Below are 23,701 nucleotides of genomic sequence, written 5' to 3'. Positions count from 1 at the left end.
TCTCTCAGGGCCTGCTTCATTCTCAGGAACCACGTGGCTGCAGTGGTCTGGACTCACTCTCATCACACTTCTCGAGACTGGGAATCACCGTTCACCAGCATTTTAAGTAGCTATGGAACTACACCAAGAAGGGGCTTCCCTGAGAACTCCATTAAGCTCTCACAAATGACAGTCGAGTCAACCTTCAAATTTTCTTTCAAGGAAACATGGACTGTAAATGTAAAACCCATCAGCGTGGAGGGAAGTATTCTGAGTCTTCCAAAAAACCTTCGTACTCCCTGATGCTTTCTTCTGTACCAGTGAGATGTGCTAGTCTCTTAAACACAGGCATGAGTACAGAGTTCCAGTAAACACTCACAACTATCATCCATACCAACTTGATGAGCTTTCAAATGAGACCTGAGGGAATAAACCAACAACTATTCTTCTGGGAATCAAACCCAGGGCCTCAGGCATGCTAGGCAAGTGGTATACCACTGGGCCACATGTCTGGCCCTTATCTTCCCTTGTTATTTTGAAAAAGGGTCTAAGTTGTTCACATTGTCCCTAAACTCATTTTAGTGTAGGGTGGCCTTGAACTTGTGATCCTCCTGCCTCGGCCTCCTGAGGCTTACAGGTCTTTGTCACTGTGTACAAAGTTCTCACTTGAGAACTATGTGATGGAGTTACAAAAAAAAAAAAAAAAAAAAAAAAAAAAAAAAAAAAAAAAATTCATACACACACATACATGCACACACAAAACATCCCCTCCCACTCCCCACATTTTCAGTCACTTTACTATTTTATATAGTGCTACATTATAACTCTCACTGGTAACAGGACCCAGGCTGCATGTGTCTAATCCAGAGGAAGAAAGAAAAAAGCCCCAGGGAACTAATCATTGAAACATTGTGACCGGACAGCAGCAGCACGTGACAGCTGACGCCCACCACAGGGTCTTGGCACAGACACTACTCTCTGTACTTAGTGTGGTTTTTCACAGTTACACAGCAGTCTCACCGATGATCTTCTTTACATGAAAGGAAAGAGAAGAACGGGTGGGTCACCCAACTTGCCAGAGATGGGCACACCCAAGCATGCCAGCCGGACGGGGCTGCAGTCCACGCTGCACTGCATCCACTTTTGAAGATGAACAGGTGTGTTCATCTCCCAATGTGTTTGCCATTTGGACTTTCACCCTCCATCCCTCCCTCTGCCAGCTCCCGTCCAGAACAACGTGACTAAAGCAGGAGCGTTCCGAAGGCCTACCTGAGGTTATGAAAGGCAACCACGGAAGCTGTGATCACTGTGACCAATAAGACAAACACGTATGCGTAAAGCAGCAGTGTTTCCGAGAGCCTCTGGAATGTGTTGAGAGGCAGGAGGCCGAAGGCTTCTTCACACAGGTAGAGATTCGCATCGAAATCCCTGGGGAAGGAGGGAGTGAGGCAGGGGAGGTTACACCCGAGACGAGGCAAGGAGACACAGGGGAGAGGGGAAGGCTTTGGGGCTTCAGTATCAAACAGCAGGCACAGTCTGAAGCCAGTCATACCTGGTTGCTCCAAACCCAAACTTGGCCTTCAGAAATTTAAAGATGTGCTCATCTGACTTCAGGTTAAGAATTTTCTATTAGGAACAGAGAAAAGGAAATGAGCTATTAGCGTCTCCCTGACAGCCTGTGATGGAAACAGCGCAGAGGAGCAGTTCCCAAGCTCTCACCTCTGCCCCACTGCCTCTCCCCTTCTAAGGGTGATCCTTCATTCAAACAGCTGCATGAATTCTACATGCAAAGTAGATCAAGGAAAGGTGACCTTTTTGGTTTTATGTCAGAAAAAAATCAACAAAATGATCTGAAATCTCAAGCAGGCACACAGCCTGTATGGCTTTCAGGACTCAGTCATTCACAGATAACTCTGGACAGACAGAAGTGACCCTAACGTGTAGATGCCCCCAATTCCAGTGTTCACCATTGCACACTGTAATTTTAATTTATGTAATTTTATTTTTATTTATGAATTATAAAATCCACATAATACAAACAGGTGACTCAGGTGGTTAAGAGCCTGTCCTGCTCTTGCAGAGGACCGGAGCGGGATTCCTAAGCACCCCAGCTCAGAACTGTGTGTAATCCCAACTTCAGGAGATCTGATGCCCTCTCCTGGCCTCCATGGGTACTGCACTCATATGTATAACCCCTGCTCCCCACATATGCATCATTAAAAACAACAACAACAATAATTTTTTTGTGTGTGTGGTTTTTCGAGACAGGGTTCCTCTGTGTAGCCCTGGCTGTCTTGGAACTTGCTTTGTAGACCGGGCTGGCCTCAAACTCACAGAGATCTGCCTGGCTCTGCTTCCCAAGTGCTAGGATTAAAGAGGTGTACCACCACAGCCTGGCAAAAATAGAATCTTAAAGACAAAAATGGGGAAAACAGAATCAGATAAAGAAAGGCTGGAAAAAAATAGGATGAAGTCAGAATTGAGAAAACAAAATATATTCATTAACAATGAGGCAACCATGTGGCTTGTGCCCCTGAGCAGCGACTGTAACTACTTGGAGCAAGGAAAATGCTTCCTGTGGTCGAGTGTGTGAAAGGGTTTCACAGACTGCCTTTTCTAATTTGCTGTTGTAGGTCTCTGCTAAAACACTCAGCGAGCGTTGATCAATAGACTCTTGTCCTTTGGAGTGCCAAAAAGCAGAAGTCTAGGATCAGAGGTCTCTACTGGTTAAATCAAAGAGCAGATCACTGAGTCTGCCAAGTGGGAACGTGGAGAAGCCTTGGGTATGAAGCTGCGAGTGAGCACAGTCAATCCTTGCTATTACCACAGACAATGGTTTAGGGAATCCTTCATAGTCTGGTCTTCAATGTAGTGTTTGCATACAAACGTTCTCGTGCACTTTTTTGGGGGAGGAGGGGACAGTTTGAGGTATTGGACTTAGGACCTTTGCACATGCTAAGCAAGCAGTCTACTGTACTGTTAGATGTACAGGCTGGCAGAGCACAGGCTGGCTTTAAACTCAGGACCCTCCTGCCTCACTCTCCTAAGTGCAGGATTACAGGAATGCACCACCACCATGCTTGTCTTTCTGTAGACCTGAAACCAACTCTAGATTGCTTACAATATCAAATATAAAATAAATGCTATATAAGTGGCTGCTATACATGTTCAGTATAGGCACACATTTCCTGTTTGTGTGTTTATGTGTGCGGTGCACATGTGTGTGCGTGAAGGCCCGATGTTAATGTCAGGTGTCTTCCTTCACTTAATATTTGAGACAGGACCTCTCAATGAACCTGGAACCCACTGATTCTGGTAGACTGGCTGACCAGTGAGTTCCAGGGATATGCCTGTCTGCCTCCTGGGCACTGGGTTTACAGACACGTGCTACCATGCCCAGCCTTTCCTATGGGACCTAGGATCTGAACTTTGGTCTTTGTGCTTGAGTGGAAAACACTTACTCAACTTACCAACTGAGCCATCTCTCTAGCTCCTTTTCTGAATAATTTTGAGTCTTCCAATTGGGAAACTGTGGGTATGATACAGAGTTTAAGAACATGGTGGCTGCCAGGTGGTGGTGGCACACACCTTTAATCCCAGCACTCGGGAGGCAGAGGAACGTGGATTTCTGTGAGTTTGAGGCCAGCCTGGTCTACAGAGCAACTTAGTTCCAGGACAAGCTGTGGCTGGACAGAGAGACCCTGTCTGGAAAACCCAAAACCAAACCAAACCAAACCAAAATAAAAAACAAAGTGGCGTGTTCATTGTGGTTCACTGACTAACTTTTTTTTCCTTTTTGACAGTCAACAGGGAGAAGAAAGAGACTGCTGTTTTCCTCTGAGGGGAGGAAGATGCTTTATAGGTATCTCTTTGGCTAGACCAGCCTTCAAGAAGAGGGGAGTGGGGTGCAAGAGTGTCTGATGAAATCACAAGAACTTTGCTCTAGCTTAAAGACAAGTGGGAGCCCAGGAAGGCAGCTCAGCAGCTAAGAGCATTGTTTGCTCACACAGAGGACCCACATTTGACTCCCAGCACGCACATGGTGGCTCACAACCATCTATAACTTTGGTTCAGTGGATCTGATACCCCATCCTGGAGCACCAGACACACATGTGGTGCCCAGACACACATGCAGGCAAAACATCCATATACATAAAATAAAAATAATAAAAGTAAAAACAAAAACCAATGGGACACCAAGTTCCACGAGGTATACCCTGAGGGAAAGCCTGCCCTCAGGCAAGCAGTAAACAAAACTATGCCACAGAACATTCAATCAAAAATCCTAGGAAAGCCAGGCATGATGGTGCTCGCCTTTAAGATCAGCATTCGGCAGGCAGTCAGGCAGAGCTCTGTGAATTGTAGCCTATTCTGCACAGTGACTAGGTTACTAAATGAGTTATCCTACTATCTAGTTATTTTTAATTTATTTTGGTGGCGAAAATGGAACTCAGGGCTCTGTACATGCTGAGTTCATACATGCCCACAATGACATCCCAGCCTCGGGTTGTTCATTTTATTAACTTAGCAAAAATGAACTTACATCTTCTGAACTAAAGAACCTCAATGAAGCCCACCTTGTGGGGCATGGCAGTGAACACCTGTAGTCCCAACACAGAGGTGGCTGAGGCAGTGGGATGTGTAACCTAAGCCTGCTAGGTTATATCCTGTCTCAAAAACCTCCCCAACAAAACAAATAGAAAATGATCATTTAAAAAATACCATGGTGTTCATAGAAAATAGTTAATGTTTTTAAAGTCGAGCCTTCAATCTGATGAGCTCAAGGACGGACACTGTGCTGGCTAGTTTTAGGAGGAGGGAGCCTCAACTGAGAAAATGCTTCCATAATATCAGGCTACAGGCAAACCTGGGGGGTATTTTCTTAATTAATGATCGATGGGGGAGGGCCCAGCCCACCATGGGTAGGGCCATCCCTGAGCTGGTGGTCCTGGGTTCTGTAAGAAAGCAAACTATGTAAGTCATGGGGAGCAAGTCAGTAAGCAGCACTCCTCTATGGCCTCTGCTCCAGTTCATGCCTCCAGGTTCCTGCTCAGTTTGAGTTCCTTCCTTGGCTTCTCTCAGTGGATTGTGACTGGGGGTGTGTAAGCAAAACAAACCCTTTCCTCCCCAGCTTGCCTTCGGTCATGGAGTTTCATGACAACAACAGACACCCTCACTAAGACAGAGAGCATCTCATGATTTGAATGAGATGTCCTCCACAGTCTGAGGCACTTAAACACTTGGTCCTTAGCTGGTGGCACTGTCTGAGGAGGCTCAGGAGGTGTAGCCTTGTGGGAAGAGTGTGCTGTCACTGGGGTGGGCTTTGAGAGTGTAAGGCCTGACCCCACTCCCAGTCTGATCTCCCTGTTTCCTGCTTACGGTCCAGGATGTGAGCTCTCAACCTGCCTGGCTCACCACCACGGACTCTAAGCCTCTGGAGCCACAGGCCCTAAGAAACGCTTGTCTGAATTGCGTTGTCATAGTGACAGAAAAGCGACTAATACATGTGTGCCATGAAAGGAAAGAGAAATGAATAATCAAAACCAACAAAACCAAGTGTGGCCCTCGCTAGGTCAATCAATCCCGACTCAGGGATTCAAGTACGATTTATAAAAATAACTATTTCTAATTAAAAGTTCTAAGCTTATCTTCAATCCCATAAATACATTTCAGAAAGGATTCACTCTCACTTATTAACTTACCTTAATAATGTTGTTGAGAAAAAGTGTCAAACAGAAAACTAGAAGTAAGTGCAACAATAGTTTCCCAATCCTAGTCAGGAAGGTCCCAGTTTTTAGGTTTTTCTAGAAAATGAAAGAATTGTTTTAACTTTTTTTTTTTTTTTTTTTTTTTTAAGATCTATGTATTTATTATGTATACAGTGTTCTGTCTGCATGTATCCCCACAGGCCAGAAGAGGAAGAGGGCACCAGATCTCATTACAGATGGTTGTGAGCCACCATGTGGTTGCTGGGAATTGAACTCAGGACCTTTGGAAGAGCAAGCAGCACCCTTAACCTCTGAGCCATCTCTCCAGCCCCGTTTTAACTTTTAATGAACATTTAAATACACTTTAATGTTAACTACGACTTCATAATCATGAGATTACTCAAAGATTTAAAATGTTGGCTCATATAACACACACACACACACACACACACACACACACACACGGAAACAAAACCTATTCATGGGATCTTTAGTAACTTTACATGTGACATGAAAAGGGGGGATATAGGTGGTTAAAACAAAGCAAGGATGCGGTTGAAGGGGGGGGCTGGTGAGATGACATCAAGAGTGTATGAAAAAGCCTCGTGGAACCTACTAGTTTGTAAGGTAATTTGAAGATGCAATTAAATAAAGGAAGAGTTGGAACAGAGGTCACCTGCATGGGTGAACAAGGCTGACCCTAGAAGACACAGGTTGCTAAATGAAAACCCTGGTGGGAACACATGGGAGACCTCCCTATGAGTTACTGGATAAGAAGGCCCCCCGGCAGACCCTAAGAAAACACACATTCTTGGCTGCCCACTGTAACAGACCTTAAGGCCCTACATGGCGAACACAGGGGTTGTAGAGAAACCAAACTGGAATTGACCAGCTTTCATGGTGCAGAAAGGTACTATGCAGGATACTAGGTGGGTGGGGTGGGGACAGGGAAGACATTAAATGATCTTACCTAGCAATGACCCTGCAAATAAGGCCCAGAGAGCCACACAATCAAAGATAGATTTTATAGGGCTGGAGAGATGGCTCAGCAGTTAAGAGTGTACTGCTTTTGCAGAGGACCCCCGTTTGGTTCCCAGCACCAGTTTAGGCAGCTCACAACAGCATTAACTCCAGGTCCAAGGGATGTAGTGCCCTCTTGTGTCCTCCATAGGAATTGCACTTATGTGCACATTCCCCACAAAACACATGCAGAGCTAAAAATAAAAAACTTTGAAAATAAATACAGTTGATAAAAAAGTCATACCTGAAGTTTTCTTACAATTAATACCGAAAGGTTAAAACTGATGAGCAGTGATCCCAGAATCATGGAGTTAAAGAATTGAAGCATGCAGACGAGGAGCAAGCAGCTTATCTGTATGCCGTATAGCCAGGTGGCCTGCAACAAAGATGATACCAGGGAGATTTCATCAGGAGACCAAGCCACGGTGACACAGTGGTCACATTTCAGGTTACCAGCAATGCAGAACATGTACCTAGCTCCAAGCAACATCATCTATAAAAGGGCACAATGTTGTATGAATTTCATTTGTTTTTCACTTTTACTGACAGAGAAAGTTTTAAAGATTTTTATTTAATTGTGTGTGTGTGTGTTCACATGAATTCGACCATGTGTGTATGCAGTGCCTCCAGAGGCCACAAGGGGGCGCCAGGTCCCTTGGAGCTGGAGTGACATGCGGTTGTGAACCACCAGGTGCTGGTGCAGGGTGCTGGTGCAGGGTGCTCTTTAACTGCTGAGCCATCTCTCCAGCCCAATAACAGAATATTTTACATTTTGTGACATTAATGAAAAGGGAAACAAAGGGGTAAATGTTACTTGGGGAAATGACAAAATGTGGTTTATAATTTTCAGTTTTCTTTCCAATTCTTTTTATAATTACTATCTATAAGCAACAGTCAGGACTTCATCTCTTCCTATTACTTTCCAGACCATCCATGACTGTGTCATGCATAACTCCACATTCAGTTTGTATTCATCCCCAGTTATGTCTAAAAACCCACTGGGCAGCTCACAACTGCCTGTAATTCCAGCTCCAGGGGATCCAACACCCTCTTCTGACCTCTGTGGGCACTGCATACATACAGGCATGTGGTACACATACATACACACAGGCAAAACTTATACATGTAGAAAAAAAATAAGTAAATTTTTTTCAAAGCAAGTTGATTGTTTTTCAATTTCATACTCACACAGACCTATGGAAAATAACCGTTTTGTTCAACAGACCTGACTTCCCTAACGGCTCATGCTTTTAAAACTCAAAGGAAACCAATCTGTTTCACACATGGAGAAGTGAGGCCCTAGGCTCTGTCGATGCCTCATGTCAGCAGGGGCACAGGGCAGAGGATGCTAGTGGTTTTTAGGATTACAATACACCTTACTGTACACAGAAAAACATGAAACGGAATAGTAACTGATAGGAAGGCAGAGTCAAGAGCTAAAACCCAAGGCCATTACTGACAGAGGCCATGCAGGTTCAGACTGGCACCTACTATTTCATACAAACCACATGCTCCACACTATGTATAATTTTCTCATGTCAATGACTATTCTGTGAAAACTTAAACTTCAAAACACTGCATAACTGTGTGGAAGCCCCCAAGGCTTCTCTTTGTAAGGCTTGTTCCCTAGCTTGTGGTACCTTAAAATTTGGAGGGGGTAGGGAGAATTACATACATGTATACAGTGAATATGATTATATCTAGTCTGTTTCTAGTTTATGTCTCCCAATATGCTCCCTTCCATATTGTTATTTGGGGATTAAAATTTAAAAATGCAGGTCTTTTTTATTTCTCTCTCTCTCTCTTTTTTTTTTTTTTGAGACAGGATTTCTCTGTGTAGATTTTGGTGCCTGTCCTGGATCTCACTCTGCAGCCCAGGCTGGCCTCCAACTCACAGAGATCCACCTGGCTCTGCCTCCCCAGTGCTGGGATTAAAGGCGTGTGCCACCGCCACCCAGCAATTTCTTCCTTTTTGACAGCCCACTAAGTCCAGTTAGTGCTGCTCATAGGTGTATGGGTGTGAGATATCCATCACAGCGTGCAAGACCTCCCAGGACCACTTCTTCAGTAAAGAATGACTCTCTCTTCCTTAGTAACTATCCACTGCCACCAGCCATTGAGGGTGGGGGTTGAGGCCAGGATTTCAGCTGGCTTGATCTTTTGTAGGTCTTGTGCAGGCAACCATAGCTGACAGGTCAATGAGCTGAGTCTTTGGGAGATGGGGCCCAGACATGGAAGGCGGTCACTGGCATCAGGCTTTTGAAGCTATGCACAGCTCTGGCTCCGATCCTCGATTCTGCTCCCTGCCTGCTGACTCTAATGCTGCCTTGTGCTCTAGACAACCCATCCCATCACTACATCTTCAAGATAGACAGAAATCTCTCTGCAGCCATGGAACAAAACAAACCTTGTATCCTTAACTTGTTCTGTCCCTGCAGTAGGAAAAGTCGCTATAATCACAATGTTTCACTATAGGCCATTTTGACACAGCTACATCACATGGGTATATCTGCTTTAAATTTTTTTTTAATTTATGTGTATGAGCCTGACCGTATGCACCCCAGCTCCTTCCTCCCCCCAACCCCAGGCACTCTTAACATCTCCCTTCCTCTTCATCCTCTCCACTGAGTGCAATGTGTGCTGCCTGCTGGGATATCGATTCATCTAGTGCAGGGAGCCACAGCTGCGGTGAGTTCATGGTGCAGTGGCCATGTCATGTCCCGAAGACAGCGTTTCACAGCCCTCCTGCCCATCCTCCTGCTCCTACATTTTTTCTGCCCTCTTTTGGGAGAAGGGGATTGAGATGGGGTCCCATTTAGGGCGAGCACTGAGTATCAGGTGTTTTTCTGACTATGAAGTTTCTTAGTGTTCCAACCTTGGCAATGGATACTATGCTGGCAGGGAGGGAAAGGATGTCGTCACAGCTAAGTGGGGGCTAAGTCAGGCTCCCCATGTGGCCTGTGGGAGATGGTGAGAACGCCAGATTTTCTGACATTGCCCTGACAGGAAGCAGACGTGCTTCAGCAGAGCTGGGTGAGGGCAGAAATCCGGGTGCTCCCACCATCAGCTGTTGGCAGAGGTGGGAGTGGAGCTGCATGTGTTTGGAAGGTGTTGGTCGCCATGAGCTGTTAGTTTCTGTCTTGCTAAGTTTTCTCCTTTCTGGTCCTTTGCTGAAGAGAAGGTTTTCTTGTGCTTTTCTGTCTGAATCTACTGCTATTTCTGGGTTTCTGATTTTTCAAGTGTCTACTCAGGGATCTGTGAAGGAAAAAGGAAACACAGGTGACTCATTGCCACATTTTCCTTCTGGCCTGGAAGTTTCTAGGTGTCTTAGTTAGGGTTTCTATTGCTGTGAAGAGATACCATGACCACGGCAACTCTTTTGTTTCATTTTTTTTTGAGCTAAGGATCGAACCGAGGGCCTTGTGCTTGCTAGGCGAGCGCTCTACCACTGAGCTAAATCCCCAACCCAACCACGGCAACTCTTATAAGGAAAACATGGGGCTGGCTTACAGTTCAGAGGTTCAGTCCCTTATCATCATGGTCAGGAAGCATGGCTGTACGCAGGCAGACATGGTGCTGGAGAAGCAGCCAAGAGTTCTACATCTGGATCAGCAGGCAGCAGGGTGAGAGAGTGGCTTGAACATTTGAAACCTCAGAGCCCCAATGACACACTTCCTCCAACAAGGCCACACCTCCTAATAGTGCCACTTCCTAGAAGCCTACGGGGGTGTGTGGGGTGTGTGTGTGTGTGGGGGGGGTAGATTTTCATTCAAACCACCATACTGGTCATCTCCATTTTTAACTCTACGGTCAATCATTTGCTCTGTGTACATGCCCAGGGCTTTACATTGCTCTTGGAATAGGAACAAGAAGTGTGTGCATTCTACCTTGTCTGCACTCAGCCTCTGGCTTTCAAAAGACTGTATCTTTTTTCCTTCTTTTTTGTTGGGGGGGGGCGGTTTGAGACAGGGTTTCTCTGTGTAGTTTTGGTGCCTGTCCTGGATCTCACTCGCAGACCAGGCTGGCTTCAAACTCACTGAGATCCGCCTGGCTCTGTTTCCCGAGTGCTGGGATTAAAGGCATGGGCCACCATCACCCGGCAAAAGACTGTATCTTACAGATGTGTGTAAGCACCTGAATGTATGTACATGTAGAAGCCTGTAGAGGCTACAAGATGCTGTCCAATTCCCTGCAACTAGAATTACAGACAGTTATGAGCTGCCAGTGGGTGCTGGGAATTGAACCTGGAGTCTTCTGCAAACAAGTAAGCATTCTTAGCTGCTGAGCCATCTCTCTGGCCCCCTAACTCTCTTTTTAAAAAATTTTATTATTTTATTTATTTTGGTTTGTCAAGCCAGGGTTTCACTGTGTTGCCCTGGCTGTCCTGGAACTCACTCTGTATACCAGGCTGGCCTTGAACTCACAGAGATGTACATGCCTCTGCCTCTCAAGTACTGGGATTAAAGGTGTGCACCACCACCACCTGGCAAGATTTTATTTTTTTAAGATTATGTCTTTAAGTATGTATCTATGAATGGGCATGTGCATCTCTAAGTATGTACCTATGAACGGGTATGTACTGTGAGGGAAGTACAGTCAATCAAGAATGACCATGTCAAATCATGGTTAAAGGACGGCACACACACTAGGAGGCAGAGATAGCTTTGTTTAGTTTATATGTAGTGTATAACCAGTCAGCAAGAGCACACATTCTACGTATTGGGAGAATGTGACTATGAAAACTTTGTAAAATATTATGGAATAAAATAATTGCTCATTCTGGAATGGCGGCTCATATCTGTAACCCTAGCACTTAGAAGGCAGAGGCCAGAGGGCTGCTGGAAGCCCCAGGCCAGCCTGGCTTACAGAGTAAGACCTGGTCTCCAGATGGCTTGGCAGTTAAGATCACTCGCTGCTCTTGCAGAGGGCTCTGGTTTGGTCCTCAGCTCTAATTTGTCAGCACATAACCATCCATAGCTTCAATTACAGGAGATCTGGAGCCCCTTCTGGCCTCTGTGGGTACCAGGCATGCATGAGGTACATAAATACATGCAAGCAACATGATCATATATATAAAGTAAAAATAAATCTTTTTTAAAAAATGAAAACAAAACACCTCCAAAAGAACTATATGTCCAATTGAGTTTTGTATTAAAAAATAGGTAGGTACTCTATATTAAGAAATTTTAAGAGCTACACTGTATTTTAAATTTTAAGTCATGTTTATAAATGGCAACTGACTGAAATACCTGTGCCTCAATAGATATCCTTTCAAATGATTGATTTATTTATAGTATTTGCCTGCATGAGTTTATGTGCACCACATGCATGAAGTACCCATAGAGGGCAGAAGAGGGCATCGGATCTCCTGGAGTTGGATTTAAAGGAATGTAACTCCACATGAGCTGCTATGTGATTGTGGGGAATTGAACCCTGATCCTCTGCAAGAGCAGTAAGTGCTCAAAACTACTGAACTATCCTTCTAGTGTCTAGAGGTACTATTTAACTTGAAAAAAAAAATGTTGAGGGGCTGGAGAAATGTCTCAGTGGTTAAGAGCACTAACTACTCTTACAGAGGATCCAAGTTCAATTCCCAGCACCTACATCTATAACTCCAGTTCCAGGTGCATCCAATGCCCTCTTCTGGCCTCTGTGGGTACTGCATGCACACATGTGGCCCACATACATATATGCAGGAAAAACATTGAAACACATAAAATGAAAAAAGGTAAATAAGTGACTGTCAAACCGGGCTGCACACAGCACTCAGCGTCAGGTGACCACAGTATAATCACACAGATCTACATAAGAGCTCCATCACAAGTCTGCATCTCATCAGTGCCCATTGGGAAGATGAAGGCAGGCAGTGCTCACTTTCACAGCAGGTAGCATGTCCAAGGAGTCCAGGATGAACAGCACCAGCGCCTGCAGCAGCATCATGAACTGATTAAATTGCCATGTCAGGCTAAAGAGAAAAGTTGATATGAAAATGGCAAGAAGTGTCAGCTTCTGTGGAAAAAAGGAGAAAGCTTTGGATAATTTATATGTCTCCAGTCATAAAAAAATCTTGCAGTTAAGTTTTCTTAGGAGTAGCCTGTATCCCTATAAACCAAATAAAAGTAGAGAAAGCACACACTGCTGCTTTGAAAACCCTTGCATTTGTTATTTAAGCTCTAAATACCCCGAAGTGACATTCTCATATAAATATTCACATATGGTATGTGCATTCCACGCCGATCTCAAGGCCGTAATATACCACAGCACATCTCAAGAGCAAAGGCTCAGAAATTCTGACAGTTTCACAGAACTGTGTGTGGGCTTCCTGCAACTACTTGAGGGTAGATTGTAAAGAAGACATTTTAAACTTGAAAACATTTTCTTTGCAAAGGAAGAAAATGCTCAGAGGAAGAGAGCTTAACTTAGAAAGGATGAGATGGCTCAGCAGTCAAGAGAGCTTGCTGCTCCTACAGAGGACCTGAGATTGGTTTCCAACACCCACTTGGGGCTGCTCACAATTGTCACTCCAGCTTGAGGAGATTGATGCCCTTCTGTGGCCTCCAAGGCACCAGAACCCAAGTGCCTGTACACCTACAAAAATACATCCCACTTAAAAATAATAAATTTGGTCACAGAATGAGAGCTACCCCTGAGAACTGCAGCATCCTGCTTCTCAGACAAAACCAGGGGATTAAAAAGTACTCTAGAAACTTCGGGCTGGCAAAATACTTAGGTAGATAGAGACAATGGACCCAGTTTAATCCCTCGATCTTACAACATGGTGGGGGAGAAATGATTCCCCTGAGTTTTCCTCTGACCTCCACATGAGTGCTGTGGCACCCCACAAACCCAGAGACACATACACCTGGACAGACAGACAGACACACACACACCACTCTCTCACACACACTCACATACATCCATTTACATACACACACACACTCTCTCACACACACTCACATACATTCATTTACACACACACACACTCTCACACACACTCATACATTCATTCACACACTCACATACACTCACATACATTCATTCACACACACACACACACACGCTCACATACATTCATTCATACACACACTCTCTATCACACATACTCAAGGCACATTCATTCACATACACTCACATACATAAACACACACTCACTCTCACACTCATACACACATATATACATTCACACACACTTAGACACATTCATTCACATACACTCACACACATACATACACTCCCACATACACTTTCATACACACATACAGACATACATTCATTCACACACACACTCTCACACAAACTCACACTCAGAAACATTCATTCACATACACTCAAACACACACACATTCATACACATACATTCATTCACACACACACACACACACAAAACACATATACTCAGACACATTCATTCACACACACACACACACACACACACACACACACACACACACAAATAAGTAATTAAAGTGTTCTTGAAACTTACTTCAGACAGAGGCCGTAAGTTTGGTCTCAGAAAGTAGGTAACTGCTGCAATCTGAATTGCAAAGAAAGGCAGAGCCCAGTTCTCCCTCAGCGGAATGGTAAACTCAACTCTCGTGGTATCTGTTCTGTAGGGAGAGAACACAGACAACCAGAATAATGTTCTTATCATGTTCTTATAATGATTTCTTCTCAATGGCAATTGTCATCACCATCTTCATCACTATGACCCCCAGGACATAAAATCCCTTGGGTTCCTTGTTAGCTAAGTTGTGGGATCGGAACTCAAGCCCATGTTAGCGAGGGTACTGAGGACGCCAGGCCCATGCCAAACTGCCCCTCATACTTTTCTCTAGATGCTGAAGGCAACATTTTCTTTTCTTTGCTTTTTCTTTTAAAGATTTTTACTTTACGTATATGAGTGTTTTGCCAGCAGTGGCCAGAAGAAGAGGGCATCGGACCTCCTAGAACTGGAGCTACAGGTGATATAGTGAGCCACTTTGAGAAGAACCAAACCTGGGTCCTCTGCCAGAGCAGCCAGCGCCAAGCCATCTCTCCAGAGCTCAAGACCCGATTTTCCTTAGTGCTTTGTATCTGACCTTTTCAAATGGCTTACCCCAATAGAATGCCACCCTCCAGAGGACAAGAAGAGGTATTTGTATATGTAATCAGTACCAAGACACACTCACACACAGACTTGTGTAATCAGTAGAGACACACACTTGTGTAATCAGTACCTAGACACACACATGCCCACACTTGTGTAATCTGTACCAAGACACACACATGTCCACACTTGTGTAACAGTACTGACACACATGCCCACACTTGTGTAATCAGTAGAGACACACACATGCCCACACTTGTGTAATCAGTACTGAGACACACACATGCCCACACTTGTGTAATCAGTAGAGACACACACATGCACACACTTGTGTAATCAGTACCGACACACATGCACACACTTGTGTAATCAGTAGACAACACACATGCACACACTTGTGTAATCATTATTGACACACATGCCCACACTTGTGTAATCAGTACTGAGACACACACATGCACACACTTGTGTAATCAGTACCGACACACATGCACACACTTGTGTAATCAGTACCGACACACATGCACACACTTGTGTAATCAGTACTGAGACACACTCATGCACAGACAGCTGATGACAACTACAAAGAATGGCAGTGAACTTCAGTGTGTGTGAGCGCAGATGGCCCCCTTCTGAGTCTCAAGGTCAATACCTCTAAAATGGAGGTCACAGTACCTACCAAGTGGGGTTGCTGTTGTTTTCTTTTGAGACAGGGTCTCTCTGTGTAGCCCTGGCTGCCCTGGAACTCACTATATAGACCAGGCTGGCCTCAAACTCACAAAGATCTGCCTGCCACTATATTTGGTATACTACCAAACCCAGTCCCTTATATGGTCATTAAAAGAATAGATTTTGGGGGCTGGAGAGATGGCTCAGAGGTTAAGAGCACTGACTGTTCTTCCAGAGGTCCTGAGTTCAATTCCCAGCAACCACATGGTGGCTCACAACCATCTGTAATGAGATCTGGCTCCCTCTTCTGCATACATAATAAATAAATAAATAAAAATAAAAAAAAAGAATAGATTTTGTAAAGTGCTGAGCACATTATAAGCATTCACTAGACTTGTAATAAAAAATAATTTTGGGAAAGCTGGAGAGACTGTTCAAAGGTTAAGAGCACCAGCTGCTCTTGCAGAGAACCCAGCTTTAGGTCACAGCACCCACATGGCAGCTCACAACTGTCTCTGACTCTAGTTTCCGAGGATCTGATGCCCTCTTGTGGCCTTCACAGGTAACAAGGGGGAGGAAAGCGGGGCGGGGGTGGGGGGGGGGGGAGGCGCACATTCAGGCAAACACTTAAATACATAAAATATGATTAAACTTTAAAAATAATTTTCATAAGATTAAGAAGAAAATCTGTATTAGAATTCATTTTAAAACTTTAGGAGCCTTACTAACTATTGCTGCTGCTAATGTAAACTGGGCAACAATCCAATAAGTCTTTTTTCAAGACCAGGGTCTCATTCTGTAGCCCAGATGGGCTGGTTACTTGTTATATAGCTCAGGCTGCTCTCATACTTATGGTGATCCCCCTGCCTCAGTCTCCTGAGTGCTAGGATTACAAGGCATAAGCCACCATGCCCAGCCAATAATCTTGAATAGGTTTTTAAACTGATATTTCATAAGGCTCCCACATTTACAAATTAACATGAAAATATATATCAATAATAATAACAAGAATTGCATGCACACAGCACTGTGTATTCTGCTGCAAATTCTATTATGATGGACAGGGAAGCCAGGTGTGGTGGGGAAGCCTCTGACTGCGGCAGCTAGGAAAGCAGAGGCAGATCTGAATTCAAACCCTGCCTGAGCTACAGAGTGAGTTCAAAGACAGCCTGGCAACACAGTGAGACCCTGTCACAGAACCTGAAAATTACAAAGTGAGTTTAATAGCAGAATGCCTACAGGGCATATGCAATGCCATTGGTTCAACACACACACACACACACACACACACACACACACACACACACACACACTCATATACACATACACTCACTCACTCATACACATACACTCTCACATATATACACACTCTCATATATACATACAATGACTCACTCATACACACACTCACATATACACTCTCACACACACTCTAACACATACACATTCACTCACACACACATTCACACATACATTCACATACATTCACATAGACATACTCACACCCACACTCCTCTCACACACACACTCATACACCCTCTCTCACACACAAACATTTACACACCTGTGCCATCACCTAACTGCAGACATGATGTGTGTGCCTAAAGAAATACTGGCCACAGAGCAAGCAGGAAACGACAGTGAGATTGTAACAGATGAGGCTGTGATGTGGTACTTCTGAACGGGGCTAAACAAGAAACCACTCTCAACACAGGAAGTATGGCTCACCAACCACACTACAGTCTTTCCTTCTCACTCAAAACCAGAAAAGAAGAAGAGCAAGCTGACCTGACTCACCTGTTGGTGACGTACCAGAGAGCTGCCAACAGTCCTGACAGCCAGGTGCCACTGAGGAGCCAGCTGGTTATATAAAGGGCTGTGACGTAGACTGCTTGGAGCCCGAAAAGAGTGTAGATATAAAAATAAACAGGTTCTAGATATTTCTGTAAACGGCAACAATAAGAACTGTTCATCAGGGCCTGAGATGCAACTCAGTGGCAGCTTATTTGCCTAGTGTCTTAGTTACTGCTCTCTTGCTGAGAAGAGATATGGTGACCATGGCAACATATAGAAGATTTTATTGGTGGCAGTTTCAGAGGGTGAGTCCATGACCATCATGGTGGGAGCATGGTGGCAGGCAGGCAGGCAGACCGGAGCAGTACCTGAGAGCTTACATCTTGATCCATAGGCAGGAGGTAAAGAGAGAGCTAACTGGGAACAGTGTTGGCTTTGAACCCCTCCCCCATCCAACACACACCCACTCCAACAAGGCCGCACCTCCTAATCCTTCCCAAACAGTTCCACTGACTGGGGACCAAGCATTCAAATATATGAGCCTATGAGGGCCATGCTCACTTAAATACTACACTTAGGTGTACCAGGTCCTTGGTTCATTCCCCACACTGTGAAAGTTTATCATAGAAGTCCTAACCTTCCTCACTGGCATTTAAAAAAAATATATCCAGAAAGGGGCCTATGGAGCTGGCTCAGTGATTAAGAGTACACACCACTCTTGCAGAAGACCCAAGTTCAGTTCCCAGCATCCACACTGGGTAGCTCACAGCCACCTGTAACTCCAGTCCCTGGAGATTCTAAAGCCTCTGGTCTCTGTATGTACCTGTACTCACATGTACAAACCCCTACACAGACACACAAAGCCCACATATCCAAATAAGAGAAATCCTTAAAGAAATATGTCCACAGAAAGGTAATGCTGAAAAGCTTGTGGCAGAGCTTAGCAGCAGGGGCACTATCACCTTCCACGTACAGAGGGAAACTGTCTTTCTGGGGATTTAGCTCAGTGGTAGAGCGCTTGCCTAGCAAGCACAAGGCCCTGGGTTCGATCCTCAGCTCAAAAAAAAAAAAAAAAAAAAAAAAAAGAGAAGATGCAAGAGAGGCCTCTAGACAAACCAACACCAAACTCCCTCATTCTGCCTCAGTCACAGGAGAAGTGGTCATTGTGATCTGATAATTTTATGTTTTTTTTTAGATCATAAAGATAAGTCATAGAGCAGGGTGGTGGTGGCACACGCTTTTAATCCCAGCACTCGGGAGGCAGAGGCAGGCGGATCTCTGTGAGTTCCAGGCCAGCCTGGTCTACAGAGCGAGTTCCAGGACAGCCAGGGCTGCACAGAGAAACCCCTCTCCCAAAAGAAGTTAAGTCATAGAGAAGCTGGTTAGTCAGGAATGGTCACACATTTCCAAACAACTATTTTTGAAGCTTGTAGACTGCAAGCATATTATGAGATAAGCCAGGAAGCATCTACTTGTAAAAACAAAATAACAGTATTTTACAGGATAAAACCCAAGCAAACCAGCTGAAATCGGAAGATGAGCGAAGACTTCCGCTCTGAGCAGCAGTGAGGACCTTCATCAGACACTAAGAACGCAATGAAGAGGACGCCACGCACCTGTATGGGGAGGACTCTATACAAAACACTGAGGAAAACTTCTTGGTAAATATTCATTCGTTGGAGGAGGTTAATCGTCTTCATGGATTCCGTTTGATTGTCATAGATTAGGCCATGAAAACCTAAGGATATTTGGGGGGGTAAAATCAGAGAAAAAAAATGACCATCATACTTTTCTATTCATTCAACACGATGCACAGACTTTTCAGTATTATGCTGAGAGTGTGGTCAAAAGAACTGACCTCAGAGTAAACTGGAGAGCCATAGTGACAGACAGCACGGCAATGAGACGAAACAGACAAGCAGAACAATGGGAGAGAACAAAGTCCCATAAGAAACCAAGGCCCATAATAAACCAAGGCCATGTGGCAACCTAACATCTGACAAACACATCAGAAACACGTGTTAGGGAAAAAAAGGTGGCCGGTGGTGGCAGCATGGTGGTGAGGGCAGCAGCGGTAAATGCCTTTAATCCCAGTACTCGGGAGGCAGAGGCAGGAGATCTCTGTGAGTTTGGGGCCAGCCTGGTCTACACAGTTGAATTCCCTGACAGCCAGTAGTAGTACACCGAGAAACCTGTCTCAAAAAACAAAAACAAAAACAAAATAAAAAACCAGCCCAAACCTGAAATGGCACCTGCTAGAGGAAACCACGTCACAATATAGGTACACATAAAAACTTCTGAGCAGTACCCCGACAGAATAGCCCCCAAACTCACAAATGTGATGGCATGAATTTAAAATGCTGGTGCAGAGCAAAGGAAATAAACCACAGAGCAGACACAAAAGACTACAGAATGGGAAAAAAATCTTTGTCAGATGCACCTCAGACAGACGATAAATAGCTAGAATATATAAAGAACAACAGAAATTGAACACCATAAAAACAAAACTGCTAACCAATAAATGGGTTTATAAGCTGTCGAACAAAATTTTCAAAAGGAAGAACACAAATGGTCGACACATCTTTTTAAAAGTGTTCAACATCCTTAACCATCAGGGGAATGCATATTAAAATGACTTGGAGATCCATTTCATGCAGGCCAGACTGGCCATCGTCAAGAAAACAAAAGACAGCAAATTCTGGACAGGACTTTCGGGGAAGAGGAACCCTCCTCCACTGCTGGTGGGTGTGTAAACTGGGGCAGCCAGTGTGGAAACCAGCGTGGAGGCTTTTCAGACAATGAGAACTGGCCATTAAAAACCAGAGCCCCTCCCACCCCATGCACATGCCCGAGAAGCTACTGGCAGCTAATGTTTGCTGGGGCAGGTGGATTGATGTCTGTCAATGGTATAAGCACTGTGAAGTCGCCCATGCTCCAGTAAGTACCACCCACAAAGGATCACGCCGGCAATCTCCATTTAACTCAGTGGTCAGAAACAAAAGGAAGCAAACCTACAAAGACGTGCAAGCACCTAAGGAAACTCGTTGGGAAGAAAACAAGGTTTAGCGGAGGCAGGGGGATGAGAGTGGATAATGAGGGAGATAAAAATGACCAAAATGCATTATATACACATATGAAATTTGACAAAGAATTTTAAAAGATAATTTCTTCCTCAAAAGTACTCATCCCAGGATTGCTCATCCAGTGCAGCCTGTCAACAGAGTTAGTTGTTTTTGCCATGTACCAGGAGTACACAGGACTGGGATTTGCAGGAACACAGATCCACCTGATGTCATGCCCACCATCTGCTCTCGCACATGATGAAACAGGTACAACTAAGAACATGCTTCCGTCACGGGTACATTCAGAGGAACTGCTGGTTTTGACACCCTCAACCTGGGCTTAAGTCAGCAGTAAGGGGACAAAGACCCAGCTCCACGATGCCAAACCTGCCCTCAGCGTCCTGAGAGGTTACTGAAGTTTTGAGGGACCCTGACTCTTGCCAAATCAGGATGTATAGCTTTGATGCTGGAAATAATTTCAGAATTAGCCAGTATGATGAAGGCGGAGTAGGAGATGAAAGCTGTTAAGCTAAACTCTCAAGAAGAGAGGGCCAGCACATCCCAGACAGATTCGGGCTACTGTAAGAGCGTGCTCCTGCATCTCGTGCCCCACGGTGACTATATGGAAGGTGTTGGAAGCTGTGGGAATTTCACTGCTCAGTGTTTCTCAGGACATCACCTGCCTCCTTTGCCTCTGTTTCCCTCCTGAAAGTTGAGAAGACAGGTTGGCTCCAGAGGTACCTTGAATGGGATTACAGTCTGATAAAATAAAACCAGGAGCTATGGGAGCCGGAGAGATGGTTCAGCAGTAAGAGCACTGGTGTCTTCTCAAGGACCCCAGTTTGATTTCTAGAACTCACACGGCAGCTCACAACTATCTCTACCTCCAGTCCTAGGGAACCCGGTACTGTCTTCTGACATCCACAGGCACCAGGAACACACATGATACACAAAACATTCATACATTTAGAATTATGAGCCAGGTATGTTGGCACATGCCTTTATCCCAGCACTGGGGAGGTAGAAACAGGAGAGTCTCTGAGATTGAGGTCAGCCTGGTCTAAAGAGTGAGGACAGCCAGGGCTACACAGAGAACCTCTGCCTCAAAAAATGAAACAAACCAAAAAACAAATGCAGGCATTCGTGTCTCTGTCTGTCTCTGTCTCTGTCTCTCTCTCTCTCTCTCTCACACACACACACACACACACACACACACACACACACACACACACACACTGTATCAGTGCAGGGCAGGCAACAGTGCCCAGACTGTAGCAGTTATGATTACCTTGCAGGAGGGTTGGTGCCTGCAGCATCTGCTTGTAGTATGAATAGTATAGTCCACATTCCGTCCTGAATGAGATTTCTCGCTCTACTTCCTGAAACAAAATGAGAATGAACTACTGGGTTTACTTGCCCTAGTTTTGTTGAACCATCCACCGTTGCTATAGAAACAAGACGCAGAACTACAGAACTTAGGAAAGAAAAGAGACCCTGCAAACACGAAGTCTTGACACAGGGAGGCATGGAGGCAAGCGCCTGCAATCCCCGCAGCAGGAGGCTGAGACAGAGGCATGATGTCTGGTCAGGAGACTATACGGAGAGAGCCTGCCTCAAAACAACCAAATGAAGGCTGAGGGTGCTGATGCTGGACAACAGGCTGGATGCCCAGGGGTGCCCATTATTCTCTCTACTTTTCCAAGTGTGATTTCATGAAAAACCATTTTTTTTGTTTGTTTTTGTTTTTGGAGACAGGGTTTCTCTGTGTAGTTTTGGTGACTGTCCTGGAACTCGCTTGGTAGACCAGGCTGGCCTCGAATTCACAGAGATCCGCCTGGCTCTGCCTCCCGAGTGCTGGGATTAAAGGCGTGCGCCACCACTGCCCGGTGAGAAACCATTTTTAAAACCTGACGGAACTTGTTCCATTTAAGTGGGTATACTGAAATTCATGGTTTCACACAAATTAAACTACAAAAACAACAATAACAAAACAAACAAGAAACTCTCAAAACTCACCACTAGACCCAAGTACTATTAAATCTCAAGAGTGCTAGAGAGACAACTCAGCAGTGAAGACATTCCATATGCATTTTTCTAAAGTATACGTGATTTGAAAAGCTCCAGTCTATGCCGTTACAGACTCCTTTAGTCAGTGTTCTAAAAGCCAGGTCCTAGAGCTGAGCTCACACTGTGTAAAAAGTGGTGTCATGCACATCACCACACCCTCAGGTAGCCGGGGGAGGTCATAAACACTCACACTGCTTGCTACAAATCCTCACTCCAGACATCTTTGCTCATCCCTACCTGCCATGATCTTTCCAAAGAGTAATAAACATTTATTCAAAGAACCACTTATGGGCTGGAGAGATGGCTCAGTGGTGGAGAGTATTGGTTGCTCTTGCAGAGGACCTTGGTTCAATTCCCAGCAGCCACATGGCAGCTCACAATCATCTATAACTCCAGGGGGGGATCTGATGCCTCCTTCTGGCCTCTGTGGGCACTGCATGCACATGGCACACTTAGAAACATGCACACACAGAAAATTTAAAAAATAATTTTTTTAAAAAAGGAGAGCCACTTGGGCTATTTATCTTTAGACCTATAAATTAATGTGTTTCTTTTACCTATCCTTTAAAAATACTACGAATTCGGGCCAGTGGGTGGGCTCAGCAGATAAAGGTGCCTGCTGCCAAGCCTTACAACCTGAGTTCCATCCTCATGACCCACTTGGTAGAAATAATAAGTTACCCTCTGACCTCCACACATGTGCTTTGGCAAATATGTACTACACAGACACACACACACAGAGAAATGCAAAACTTAAAAAAATAGAGTAAAAATATATAAACACTAAGAACTGACTCATGTGCTTATGGAACAATCACTAATGAAATATTAGCACACACACACACTCATGCATGCACATGCACAATTGCAAAGAAGTCTTCTAAGAATGTCAAAATATCCAACTATTAACTCTAGGAATGGATGGCATTTACTCCTTCTGGGAACACAGGAGGGTGAACTTTATATCCTGAACTTCCTGTCACAGAAAATAACCATATCTTGGGGAAGTTGTGCATTAAAGAAGAGAAGGAGAGAGAGGAGGAGGAGGAATGAAGGAGAGCAGGAGGGAGGGGAAGAAGAGCAGGAAGGAGGGGAAGGCTGTGAAGGGGGGAAGGAGAAAGGGAGACAGAAAGGAGAGGAAGATAAGGAAGAGGAGTCTGCTAGGCGGGCTGCCTCAGGTCTGCAGTTCCAGTACCCAGAATGTGGAGACAGAAGGATCACAAGTTGGAAGGCCAGCCTGGGCTACATAGTGAGTCTTCATCTCAAAATAAAAGTTTTAAAAGGGCTGGAGGTATAGGTGTAGCACACGCCTTTAA

General features: G+C 44.7%; 1 protein-coding gene across 1 annotated transcript in view; it reads right to left on the bottom strand.

The window, feature by feature from the left end:
• Dpy19l3 (dpy-19 like C-mannosyltransferase 3) overlaps positions 1-23,701 on the bottom strand; it is a 70,804-nt gene that overhangs the window by 22,402 nt on the left and 24,701 nt on the right. Inside the window, exons 4-12 of the mRNA XM_036203989.1 lie at positions 21,607-21,697; positions 18,873-18,994; positions 17,260-17,405; positions 14,191-14,314; positions 12,582-12,716; positions 6,952-7,083; positions 5,682-5,783; positions 1,532-1,605; positions 1,249-1,407 (exon numbers count right to left, since the gene is read on the bottom strand). Of these exons, the coding sequence (XP_036059882.1) occupies positions 1,249-1,407; positions 1,532-1,605; positions 5,682-5,783; positions 6,952-7,083; positions 12,582-12,716; positions 14,191-14,314; positions 17,260-17,405; positions 18,873-18,994; positions 21,607-21,697 (1,085 nt within the window). The remainder of the gene's footprint in view (positions 1-1,248; positions 1,408-1,531; positions 1,606-5,681; positions 5,784-6,951; positions 7,084-12,581; positions 12,717-14,190; positions 14,315-17,259; positions 17,406-18,872; positions 18,995-21,606; positions 21,698-23,701) is intronic.

Source organism: Onychomys torridus, chromosome 1 (assembly GCF_903995425.1).
Source record: "Onychomys torridus chromosome 1, mOncTor1.1, whole genome shotgun sequence".
Lineage (NCBI taxonomy): Eukaryota > Metazoa > Chordata > Mammalia > Rodentia > Cricetidae > Onychomys > Onychomys torridus.
The sequence above is the reverse complement of the archived record's forward strand: the minus strand, read 5'-3'. Positions and strand labels throughout refer to the sequence as shown.